At 40.2% G+C, this 12,902-nt stretch overlaps 1 protein-coding gene across 6 annotated transcripts in view; it reads right to left on the bottom strand.

Moving 5' to 3' along the window:
- Nucleotides 1-4,901: 4,901 nt before the first annotated feature.
- The window catches only part of ZNF883 (zinc finger protein 883), an 83,809-nt gene continuing 75,808 nt past the window's right edge, over nt 4,902-12,902 (bottom strand). For all 6 annotated transcript variants that reach the window (XM_063636126.1, XM_055271439.2, XM_063636124.1 and 3 more), the window contains one exon: nt 4,902-9,873. In XM_063636126.1, coding sequence (XP_063492196.1) covers nt 7,915-9,012 — 1,098 coding nt within the window. In that variant the 5' untranslated portion in view covers nt 9,013-9,873 and the 3' untranslated portion in view covers nt 4,902-7,914. The remainder of the gene's footprint in view (nt 9,874-12,902) is intronic.

Genomic DNA, 12,902 nt, shown 5'->3' with positions numbered 1-12,902 from the left:
TACAGGCACTTAATGTGTTTTACTTAGATTTTAGGAAATTGTTGGGAAGTTTTGGGTTCTGTGTAACACATTACAATTTTTCCCTTTTAAGATACCAAGTGCAAGCCAGGCATGATGGCTCAAGTCTGCAGTCCCAGCTACTTGGGAGGCTGAGGCAGGAGGATCATTTGAGCCCAGGAATTGGAGGCTGGCCTGTGCTAAAAATAAAAATACCAAATGTTGAAAGAACTGGAACTCTCCTACACTGCTGATGGAGATGTAAAATTGTACAACTCTAGAAAAGTTTGTCAGGTTCTTAAAATGTTAAATACCTGCTATATGACCCAGCCGTTCCATTCCCACAGAAAAACAAGAGAAATGTACATGACTGTTCATAGTACCTTTATTTGTAATAGCCAAGAATGGGAAACAATCCAAATGTCCACCCGTGGGTGAATGGATAAATAATTTGTGAGATATGCATACAATGGAACATTACTCAGCAATGAAAAGGAAGAATGAGCTATTCACACACATGACTTCGGTGAATCTCAGAATAATTATGCTGAGTGAAAGTAGTCAGATTCCCCCTGCCCAAAGGAAAAGAGTACATACTGATGATTGTGTTCATAGAAATCTCTAGAAAATGCAAACCGTAGTGATGGGATTTGGGTGGCACTGCGGGAGGGTGAGATCACAAAGGGACATGGGAAAACTTGAGGGAAACAGATATTCTCACTGTTGACCGTGGTGATGGTTTCAGGGGTCTATCCATGTCAAAACTGTTCTGATATGAAGCAGGAAATGGCTATGTTTGGAAGGTAGAGCTAATGACACCCTACACTGCATTGACTCGTAGGCCTTGAGATGCTGGGATGAGGCCCTGGGCTGTTAGGGCGCATGCTCCCTTAGTTCCTAAAGGCATTGAGGTTGGCCTCTACTGAAGCTGAGTGTAAGTGAAGGCTCCAAAATAATTCCAAGGTCCAGATTCTGGAGATACCTAGGTGAGATCTGGCAGGAAAAGGAACTAAGAAATCCTTAGTTTCCACTTTTTGGGGGACTGCCCCTAACCTGAGGGCAGCAAGGAACAACAAACCACCCACCGGCTGCAGATTCTGCCAACACAGGGCCCCTAGCAGCCCCTAATTCCAAGGTCTGCAATCCCTGAGACCAGAGAGGTCTGGCGGCTCCCCAACCAACCCCAAGATTCTAAAAAGCATCTGCACCAGCCTCTACCTTAGCGAGGCGGATGTAGCTTCATCCTTCCCCAATCTCCCTACAGCCCTTTTGAGCTGCCTTCCCCTCCGTGTTCCTCGGCCATCTGGCTTCTCAGATCTGCAGAGAATGGGAGGAAGCCAGCGTTGAGCCCCAGGCCTTCTGGAAGAGGCCTTGGGCTGGGCTCCAGGCACCCCGCTCTTTCTGAACTGCGCCCTGGGGGCAGCGGCGGGCAGAGCCTGCAATGTGTGCAGGTGGCCACCGGGGGAGCCAGGCATCTGCCCACACGCGGGGTACCTCTCTCCTGCAGGTGAGACGAGCCAGAGCAGGGCGTTGGAGAGGCCCTGAGAGTCGGCCAAGGCATTCTCTAGGGCTCCTCTGGACACCGGGGCGGATCTGAAGGGACCAATCCGCGATCCCCGCACCCAGCGGCCACCTCCCTCATCTCTAAGCTCTGAGGGGGAAAGGAAACAGAGAGGAAAGGAGGCAAGGAGGGTGAGAAACTGAGTCATAAGACTTTGGGAGACCCCTTCCAAGGCGTCCATACCTTTATTGGGCTGCCCCAGGTACCCCCTCTACAGGGCACTGTATCTGGACTCCAGTCCTAGAGATTCTAGTTACCAACTAGTTCCATCCTTAACTGTTTTTCATCCTTGGCTGCAGTTTCAAATCACTGCTTTGAAAAGTCCTCATGCCCAGAACACTGGGAACTTACCCTCATTTTTCACTGGTCAAAGCAAGTCACAGCCACGTGAGCTTTCAGTGTGCCTAGGAGGACCATGAGTCTTTGGTAGTGTTACAAGAAATACTTGGGACTGTAACGTCCTCTCCCCCACCCCACAAACTGAGAAGGAGCTGAGAGACCAGAGAATGACTGTGCCAAGTCCACCTAGAGGAGTAGATGAGTTTATTAGGACTTACGTACAGGACACTCCCGGACCGAGGCAGGACAGCTCTAGAGATCCGTGCAGCTTCCAGTGTCTAAACTACTTTTAAGCCAATTTTCTGGCTCTTTGCTTACTGTGTTTGAGTGATGAGGTTGTTTTTCTTGGTAGGTTCTCAGTCTCCAGGATGTTTGGGTTCTCAGGGCCACCTGCTCCTCTGCTGGGCACCATGGCCTCAGCTCACCAAGCAGCCTTCAAGGTTCAGGCATTGGACATACAATCAAGTAACCTGATGGGGGAACCCTCATGCTACAGGTGGACAGCACAATAACCACAGTCCAGGAGAAATAGGACACGGGAAAAAAAGTTACCAAAGATAATGGCCTGACAGTTTTACAGATACATTCTATGTAATTTGAATCATAATCTCTAAAATAGCTCATCCCAAAGCCATTTGAATTATTTTCAGATGGAACGCTCTCATATATTTTATGAATTTAGCATTACCTCAACATAAAAATGTATATGAATTATATAGAAAATATACCATGGTGGGTCTCAAAATTATGAAACTAGATATAAAAATTACAATTAAATGAGCAAACTGAAGAAATGTATTACTGGAATAATAGCAAACTCATTAAATAGTGCTTACTGTGTGTCGGGCACTATTCCAAGTGCTTTGGAATATTTAATCTCTGCAACAATCCATTAGGTATTATTTTTATTCCCATTTTACAGATGTGAAAGAAATAGATGGATCTTTATTATACTCCTTGCTTTAGAGCTGAGATGAAAAGGTAAAGTGAAGAAGTATGGAGAGCAGCAACTCAATAGTGGGGAGATATCTTTTCCTGGCCTTAAAGAATGTGAAGATGCAGGCATAGCTGTCAGTTTGGTGAAGAGGTACAGCAATACGTGTTTCATACAAGATGACCACTAAGGTGGTTATCCTTGTTTTTGTTGAGCAAAGTCTCATATCTTTATCTGCTGTAAGACTGTGAGTTGATTGGGAAACTGATTTGAGGGAATGGAAACCAGTAACGTGTAGGTAAAGACTCCCCACATGCTCAGTCCTTTTCTTCTGAACCTTGCAAATCTACTCTTTCATTTCTATCTGCATATTTAGAGATCTCTGGTGCCCTTAACCCCCACTACCCTACCCTGACTGAACTCAGAAGACTGAGTCATAGTCCCAAAACACCCATTTCCCTTTATCTGGACAGTTATGTGTCTACCATTTCATTAGCATCTTGAATCTCAACTTTTATCAAGACCACCTGGGAGGCAGGACAGAATGGAGAATGAGGTATGTAGCATTGTGGCCAGGGTTGTAGAAGGTGGGGAAGGAGGGTCATGGCCCCCAGTTCTTCTCTTGGGGGCCGATTGCTAGGCCTGCTCTTGTATGTGTAAGGGATAGCTGGGTCTCTGTCCCAAGAGCCCAGGTTTTTCTGAAGCCATCTTCTTAGACTTCTCTCCATCCCATCAGTGGGCAAAATCTGAAAGGGCCCACATTCTTCAGTGTGAACTGAGACACCGTCCTGAAGATATTAGGACAAGAAAAAGAATGGATTTTCTACTCCTGCCTATGCAGGTCATGGACGCCCATTTTTTTTTTTTTTTTTTTTTTTGACAGTCTCTATCTCTCTGTTGCTCAGGCTGGAGTGCAATGGCATGACCATAGCTCACTGCAACCTGTGCCTCTGAGTTCAAGTGATTCTCCTGCCTCAGCCTCCCGAGTACCTTGGACTATGGGCACATACCACACTTGGCTAATTTTTGTATTTTTAGTAGAGATGGGGTTTTACCACCTTGGCCTGGTTGGTCTTGAACTCCTGACCCCAAGTGATCTGCCAACCTCAGCCTCCCAAAGTGCTGGGATTACAGCCATGAGCCACCACACCTGGCAGGAAGCCCACTTATTAAAGCAACAAACACTGAGTGCCTGTGTCACGCTTGGTATTGTTTCTGGTGCTGATACCACAGTGAACAAATAAAACTCTTGACTTTGTTGCACTTAGAGGGAGTGGGTACAGGCAACAAACAAGTATGAGGGGCCAGGCAAGGAGGCTGAGGAAGAGTACTCCTTTATTCTTGGGGTTTTGGGGGCTATCTTCTGTGAGGTGACCCCTAGGGGCCAGAAGGTTGTGAAGGAGTGCATCGTGCAGACATCTGGGGGATGAGTATTTCAGACAAAGGGAACTGCAAGGAGAAGAGTGTAGAGGTGGAATTGTTCTTGGGTTTTTGAGGAAAACTGTGTTCAGGGCTAATGTAGGTTTAACAGGAACATGGGAAAATGAAGGTAGTTGTGTTAGGCTGTGGGAATCCAGGCAGCTGGGTAATGGCCGTTGGTACTGCTGACCAGGTCGGAAGTACAGAGCCAGGCTTTCCAATCAACCTGACACTCCACTTCTCTCTTCACCAAGTGGTTAGCCAGTAATTGTCTCTTGTTCTAATAACCAAAAACAGAGCCATCATAAACATTTTGAAGCCAGTGGAACAATATTCCTGAAATACTGCTTTTCAAGAACAACAGCTAGTATTATGATGGGCCAGTTTCCAGGAACAGACAGTTTCAATGAAAGATCTGTCTTGGGATAAGAGCACTGAATGACAAAGTCCTCTATGCCAAAAATAGAAATTTGGAGTCTTCATTGTTGTCCTTGAATTCCTGAAAGAACCTCAGAATGTCCTGATTTGATATTTACTCTGGAAGTGTATTTGACATTTATCTAATTTTCTTCCATTCGGGCTTAAATTATTCATGACGTTTAAAGAGGTACAGTAACAGGACTACTTCAAAATAGCTCCTTAACCACACAGTTGTATAATTTCATGCCCATTTTATTAAAGGCATTCTAAGTGGTTCATTTTGACAAACATGTTTATTTGGGGGGGAAATGCGGCACAAAACTACAGTAAATAACAGTTGGAATGGCCAGGTGTGGGGGCTCACACTTGTAATCACAGTATTTTGTGAGGCCGAGGTGGGTGAATCACTTGAGCCCAGGAGTTTGAGACTGGCTTGGGCAATATGGTGAAACCCCATCTCTACTAAAATATAAAAATTAGCTGGGTATGGTGGTGCATGCCTGTAGTCCCAGCTACTAGGGAGGCTGAGGTGGGAGGATCACCTGATCCTGGGAGGGTGAGGCTGCAGGAAACCATGATTGCACCACTGCACTCCAGCTTGGGTGACAGAGTGAGACCCTATCTCAAAAAAAAAAAAACAAACAAAAAAAAAACTGTTGGAGTAAAGGCTGATAGAAAGGGGGATCAGCAAAAATTTTCTCCAAAGGGCTAGATAGAAAATATTTTAGGCTTTGAAGGCCAAGAGGCAATCAAGGGTATTATGTAGGTATTTATATAACAACAGCAAAACACATTTCTACTTTTTCTTTGGTGAAACTCATAATATTACATACAATGATTTTGAAATACAGGTCTTTTAATGAGAAGAAGGGAATTCTTTTTGGCATAACAGTTTACTTAATTGGAGCTGAAAGTTAGTGTTTCTAGTATCACATCAATTGCAAATGTTCTTGGCTCATGGGCTATATGAAAACAGGCAGGTGGGCTGGATTTGGCCTATGGGCCATAATTTTCTAACCCCTGGGATAGAAAATACAGTTTCAGTGTTTAGTCCTGGAGGTTCTGGCCGAAGTTATAAGGAAAAGACAGAAAAAAGAGAACATGAAACATAAAAATTGGAAGAGATACAGTGATATAATTTCTAGATAATATGACCACATACCTGTAAAACCAACAGAATCCACAAAGTATTAGAACTAATTTTATGAGAACTAATAAATCTCATCAAAGTTGCTAGAGAGATCATCCTATAAAAATCAATAGCAGGCCAGGCGCAGTGGCTCACGTCTGTAATCCCAGCACTTTGGGAGGCCAAGGCAGGTGGATCACCTGAGGTCAGGCATTCAAGACCAGCCTGGCCAACATGGTGAAACTCTGTCTCTACTAAAAATACAAAAATTAGCCAGGCATGGTGGCACACACCTGTGATCCCAGCTACTTGGGAGGCTGAGGCAGGAGAATGGCAAGAACCCAGGAGGTGGAGCTTGCAGTAAGCTGAGATCACACCACTGCACTCAGCCTGGGCAATGTGTTTCAAAGAAGGGGTTAACATTTGAACCAGTAGACTAAGTAAAACAGATTTCCCTAGTCAATGTGGCTATAGACCTCATCCAATCCATTGTAGGCCCAAACAGAATAAAAGGCTGAGTAAGAGACTTCTCTCCCTGCCTGTCTTCAAGCTGGGACATTAGTCTTCTGCCTGCCTGCAGACTCGGACTGGAACTTACTTACACCTTCAGTTTTCCTGCCCTTCAGAAGACTCAGGCCTTCAAACTCAGACTAGAGCTTTGCCATTGGCTCTCCTGAGTCTCCAGCTTGCTGACTGCAGATCTTGGGCTTCTTATCATCCATTAATGTCCGTGCACATCTCCTTCCTTCCTTCCTTTCTCCCTCTCTCCCTTCTTTCCCTCTCTCTCCTTTCCTTCCTATCTTCCTTTCTCTCTTCCCTCCTTTCTCTCCCTCTCTCTCCATTCCTTCTCTTTCTTCTGTCTGGAGAACACACACTAATACATGTTCATCATCAATATACAATATAAGGGATTTTCTTTCTAACTTTAAAAAAAAGTCACCAATGTATATAGAATTTTATTAAATGATTTTTACAGCATCTATTAAGATAGGTTTTTCTTTATTAATGAAGATTTCTATTTTTGAAATAGTCTAGAAGTTCTAAAATAAACCTTAGTACTGACTTTACCAAACTGCTAGATTTCTTAATGACTGACTTCAAGTATTTTAAGTTTCCTTCCATATATATTTATAATCAATCATTTTCTTACTCTTGGATTTTTTGTCCTTTTCCCATCATTCCTACTTGCTAGAAGTTTGGCTATTGCCTTATGAAATCTACCTTTTGTAACTATTTCATTGAGGTGTGGTTTTATCTTTATTAAAGCATTTATTTTCTTTGGGTTTATATTCTTTTTCCTTTCTGAATTCAATATATAATTTTTGTTCTAGTTTTATTGTCTTCTAATAATCATGTTTTTTTCTGTACAGATTTATTCTTTTACTCCAAAATTACTTAGAAACTTATTTTAAATTTCTAAATCATGTTAGGGTGCTACTTTTAGTTGTTTTCATTTCTATTTTTACTGCATTGCACTGAAAAAAAATTAGGGAGGGCCTGAGTATTTCCCTCTGAGAATTTATTGCAATTTTCTTTGTAACCATATATATAGTCCATTAAAAAAAATTACATAAATCTTAGAAAATAATGCATAGTATCTTTGTGGGAGAAAACATTATTTGTCTATGGCTATTAATGAAATCTGTCCATTTTATTTTCAAACCCTCTAAGTGTTTCTTGAATGCTGAAATATAACATAGGACTTAATAAACAAAAGGATTATATAGAGTGAACAATTTTCATTATCCTACTAAGATTTCTGTGTAATTCAAAAGGCTTTTTTATAAGCAAATATATACATTTTAATAAATTATCTCTTAAAATAACTTTCTAAATATGTCTTTAAAAAACAAACCTCAGTTTTGGATGAACACTTCCATTATAACTTTCTCTTTCAATAACACCTTTTTTAGATTATAAGCATAGTCTTTCTTCTCAGTACAAGTAGCATATTAAGTAAATGAGTGTTTTGCCTGAAGATTTTCCTCACATAACAATCCTAGGGTTGCTTGTACTGTGAGTGCTCAGGTGTAAACAATAACCTACAACTGACTGCAGGCTTTCCCATACTCATTACTCTGCTAAGGTTTCCTTTCTGAAATGAGTTTTCTGATGTCAAATTAAGGATGTACTATGACAAAAGACATCACCACACTTATTACATTGATAGGGTCTCTCCCTTGTATGTATTCGCTTATGTTTAGTCAGAGCTGAGCTTAAGCTGAAGGATTTCCCACATTCATTACACTGGTAGGGTTTCTCTCCTGTATGCATCCTCTGATGTCGAATTAGTGAGGTTCTATAGCAAAACAGTTTCTGACATTCATTACATCGATAGGGTTTCACATCAGAATGAATTTTTAGATGTTCAGTAAGGTGTGTACTTCGACTGAAGGTTTTTCCACATTCTTTACAAACATAGGGCTTCTCTCCAGTATGAGTTCTCTGGTGTTCAGTAAGATGTGCACTCCGATTGAAGGCCTTTCCACATGCAGTACACTCATAAGGTTTTTCTCCAGTATGAATTCTTTGATGTTGAATGAAGGCTGGGGTATGGCTGAAAGCTTTCCCACATTCATTACATTCATATGGTTTCTCTCCTGTGTGGGTTCTCTGATGTCGAATTAGTGATGTACTGTGGCAAAAAACTTTCCGACATTCCTTGCACTGGTAGGATTTTTCCTCAGAATGAATTCCCTGATGTTCAATTAGGTGTGTGCTGCGGCTGAAGGTTTTTCCACATTCAGTACATTCATATGGTTTCTTTCCAGTATGAATTCTATGATGTTGAGTAAGGGCAGAGATATGGCTGAAAGCTTTCCCACATTCATTACAAGGATAGGGTTTTTCTCCAGTATGGATTCTCTCATGATTTCTAAGGGACGACCTATGACTAAAGGTTTTTTCACATTCATTACACTCATAAGGTTTCTCCCCAGTATGGACTCTTTGATGCTGAATAAGATTAGTGCTCTGACTAAAAGCTTTCCCACATTCATTACATTCATAAGGTTTCTCTCCAGTATGTATTCTTTGATGTTGAATAAGATTAGTGTTCCGGGTAAAGGACTTACCACATATTTTACATTCATAAGGTTTCTCTCCAATATGTGTTTTCTGATGCTGGGTCAGGGATGCAATACAAGTGTAGCCTTTTCCACATTCAGTACAGAGGTATGGGTTTGCTGTCATATAAATTTTTTCAGATTCCATCAGTACTGAACTATGGCTTTATTTTTTCATTTTTGTGGGTATATAATAGGTGTTGGCTTTTCATTTATTTCCAGAATAAGTTTGAGATACAAATGCATCCTTTCTTATATCTAATAAATTATTTTTCATTCATGAGTTTCTTTTGAAAAAATTCACTATAGCAGAATTATGCTTCAGGTTCCTACCATTGATGTCATAGTTACAGTAGTCCTGCCTTATCCACAGTTCCACTTTCCATGGTTTCAGTTATCCATGGGCAATTGTGGTCAAAAATATTATACTGAAAATTCCAGAAATAATTCATAACTTTTAAATGGTGTGGTTTTCTGAGTATTGTGATGAAATCTTGTGCGATCTGCTCTGTCCTGCCTGGGCTGTGAATCATTTCTTTGTCCAGTGTATCTACACTGTATGTACTATCCACCCATTTGTCATTTAGTGGCTCATACTAAGAACCTGGTTAGGGTTTGGTACATCAGAGATTTCAGGCATTCTCTGGGGGTCTTGAAATGTATCCCCCATGAATAAGTGAGGACTAGTGTATGAGGTCTTTTTCTTATAAAAACTCTCAGTGGTTTAAAAAGCTTTGGTCTTTGATTAAATGTTTCCTTTAAGTTGTTATATTCATGATCTTCCTTTTGACTTGCTTTTTCTTGTAATCTGGTTATACTGGTGTTTCTCAAACTGGTCATCAAATTCGAGTTCTTCTAATGTGAAGTATTAGGAACCATCATTTGAAAAAAAAATTCTAACATCATATGATGACATTATTTTGTTTTTCAGAAATTCTCTGTTTTGGAGTGGATGCTCTGACTTTGGATATAGTATCCAGGATTAAGTAGAAGATGTTATCTCTTTCCTCTGAAATACAAAGGCAGAAAACAAGGCTCCTTCATCAGTTACAGAAAATAGTGCTATGATAAAATGTAAAATTTTTCAATATAAGTGCTGATTAATAGGGAGTTTAAAGGTGAAATGGATCAATATATATGTCTGGAAAACATTGTTTCTCTACTCACAACATTTCTGACAAATTGTATAGCCACAGCCTATTCTTCTCTATAACTCATACTTAACACGCTTCTGTGTGCAAATGTGTGGGGTTTTTTTCCATTCTGACCAATTCTCCAACTCTCTGGACACCAACTAGATATCCTACAATTTAATTCCAACACTACCTACCTGGAGTAAGCATCATATCCCTCAAGTTAAAGGACTCAGTCCCAAAAGACTGCCTCCACTTCACACGATAATCACAAGCTGGTCCACCCATACTTCTGACCAAGTGGCTACAAGTTGAGGGTTGCTATAACCCCTCCTCCTCTGGTTCAATAATTTGCTAGAATGGCTCGCAGAACTCAGGAAAACACTTTACTTACATTTACCAGTTTATTATAAAGGATACAATTCAGGAAAAGCCATTCAGGAAGAGATGCACAGGGCAAGGTGGGCAGAAGGGAAAGGGGTATAGAGCTTCCACATAGTCTCTGGGCATGCTACACTTCTAGCACCTTGATGTGTAGACCAATCTAGAAGCTCATCAAATATCACTGTTTAAGAGTTTGTATAGAGCTTAATCTCCATCCCCATACCTTCCTTCCCAGAGGTTAGTGGGTGGAGTTGAAAGTTCTAACTCTCTAGTTGCTTGGTCTTTTTAGTGATCAGATCCACTATTGAGGTTATCTAGGGGCCCTACCCTATTTCACCTCATCAACATAAACTCAAGTATGATTTTTTAAAAAGGTGTATTATGAACAACAAAAGATATTCCTATCACTCAGGAAATTTGGAGGGCTTTCAAAGCTCTGTGACAAGAATTGGAAACAAAGACCAGATATGTTTTGTATGATATCACAATAGGTGTGATCAAAGAAATGGTAGCTTTGAGATAAAGTGCATAATAAAATCAGAGGTAAAGATTCAGTAAAATGTTGTGAATAAAAGACAATGAAACTAATTCAAATGTATGTATGTTTTTGGAAACCAGAGGCAAAAAACCAGAAAAGTGAAATGGGATCAGATAATAAACTCTCACACTTTAAACAGAGAAATTCAATGTCATCTAGCAGGAGACAGGAAAAGTGAAGTTTTCTGTCAGAATATTAACAGGATAAATATATCTTAGATGTGATGTCTTAGATTAAAAGCTTGTTAATTCTGTCTAAAGTGAATAAAAGAACAATGGTCAAACTTAGCAAGAAAGCATAATATGAAAGATATGAGCCTGGATTGGGATAATACCAGTAAGAACTTGGTATAACTGTAGATAAGACATAAAAAAGAAACAAAAAATGCTGAAATCGATTATAGGGAATTTTTACAAAACAAGATTCATAAAGATAGTGTTTTCTAGCCAAGGAGGCTGGAAGAATAGTGGTACTAATGATAGAGAGGCTACCCAGGGGAAGGTGGTGATTTTGCTTTTGCCATATTGAGGTTAAAGTGATTTAAAGTGAAGTAGGACATTCTAATGGCAATAAATTCTAAGCAGGGGAATATATGGGGATAGAATGTAAGTGAAACACTTAAGTTGAAAAAAATATATAAGAAAGTTAACATGGAAGGACTATTTGTGGATATCAGAATGCACTAATTTTTTGAGATAAAAATAAGTAGAAAATAAACCATAAAGGCACATGCATTTACATTAGGGAGCAAGTGAAGTTAACAAACAAGCATTTGGAAAGAGATTAGAATGGAAAAGAATCTGGTGATGTCACACAAGGTAAAACAAAATACCAAACACAGCAGAAAGTCTGAACATAGAAAGGACTAAGAACACCTTGCTATCAAGAAAGAATTCAAGAATCTCTTCAAAATAATTTCAGAAGACAAGAATCTAACTCCAAAGATTAAAAGAGAATAGGAACTTAGGATATTAGCTACAAGTCTGAAACATTTGATAATGACAGAATAATTTTGAAAGGCAGATAAAAAATTTTTAGGCAGGCCGGGCGCAGTGGCTCACGCTTGTAATCCCAGCACTTTGGGAGGCCGAGGCGGGCGGATCACGAGGTCAGGAGATCGAGACCACGGTGAAACCCCGTCTCTACTAAAAATACAAAAAAATTAGCCGGGCGTGGTGGCGGGCGCCTGTAGTCCCAGCTACTCGGAGAGGCTGAGGCAGGAGAATGGCGTGAACCCGGGAGGCGGAGCTTGCAGTGAGCCGAAATTGCGCCACTGCACTTCAGCCTGGGTGACAGAGCGAGACTCCGCCTCAAAAAAAAAAAAAAAAAAAAAAAAATTTTTAGGCAACATGTTATTGCAAAAGCAAGAAAACCTTTTTAATGTCAAAGTAGAAGGAAAGGAGCTGGTGAACTGGAGAGACTGAATCATAAAACAGTCATTAAATCAGGCCCTAAAACAAGTCGAAAATAATGGAATCTGAAGTACAGAATGGAAAGATTAACAGTGGAAGGGGCCAATCTTTCTCTGAGATCAAGAGATATTTGAGAAGATAGATAAAGGTATATAGAAATGAAGTTGCTGTTGCTTCTACTAGATGAATGCAGGTTTTTAAAATACAGATGAGGGGCTCTGCATAGAGGACCCTAACCAACATTTCAAAAGCTATCTCCTAGTACCACTATTGTTACTAGCACCACCATAATGGATAAATGGACTCTTATTTACAAGGATTCTGTCTTCTTGGTTGTTTTAGTTATCTGATTCTTTCCTGGCTGATATTTTGTGACATTTCTCTATTTTTCCTTTGTTATCTATTTACATGGTTCTTCTTAGTTGGAAGATAACATCAATGGATCCTAGAATTATGTCCTAAGTAGTCTTCAGGAATTCTGCGATAGAGAAATGTTGATACTTCTAAGGTAACAAAGTAAGACTATCTATTTACAAAGTTTTAAAGAAAAGGACTATCATCGGTTTAGTAC

This window comes from Symphalangus syndactylus, chromosome 3 (assembly GCF_028878055.3).
Source record: "Symphalangus syndactylus isolate Jambi chromosome 3, NHGRI_mSymSyn1-v2.1_pri, whole genome shotgun sequence".
In the NCBI taxonomy this organism is placed as follows: Eukaryota; Metazoa; Chordata; class Mammalia; order Primates; family Hylobatidae; genus Symphalangus; species Symphalangus syndactylus.
This window is presented reverse-complemented; position numbering and strand designations above follow the sequence as displayed.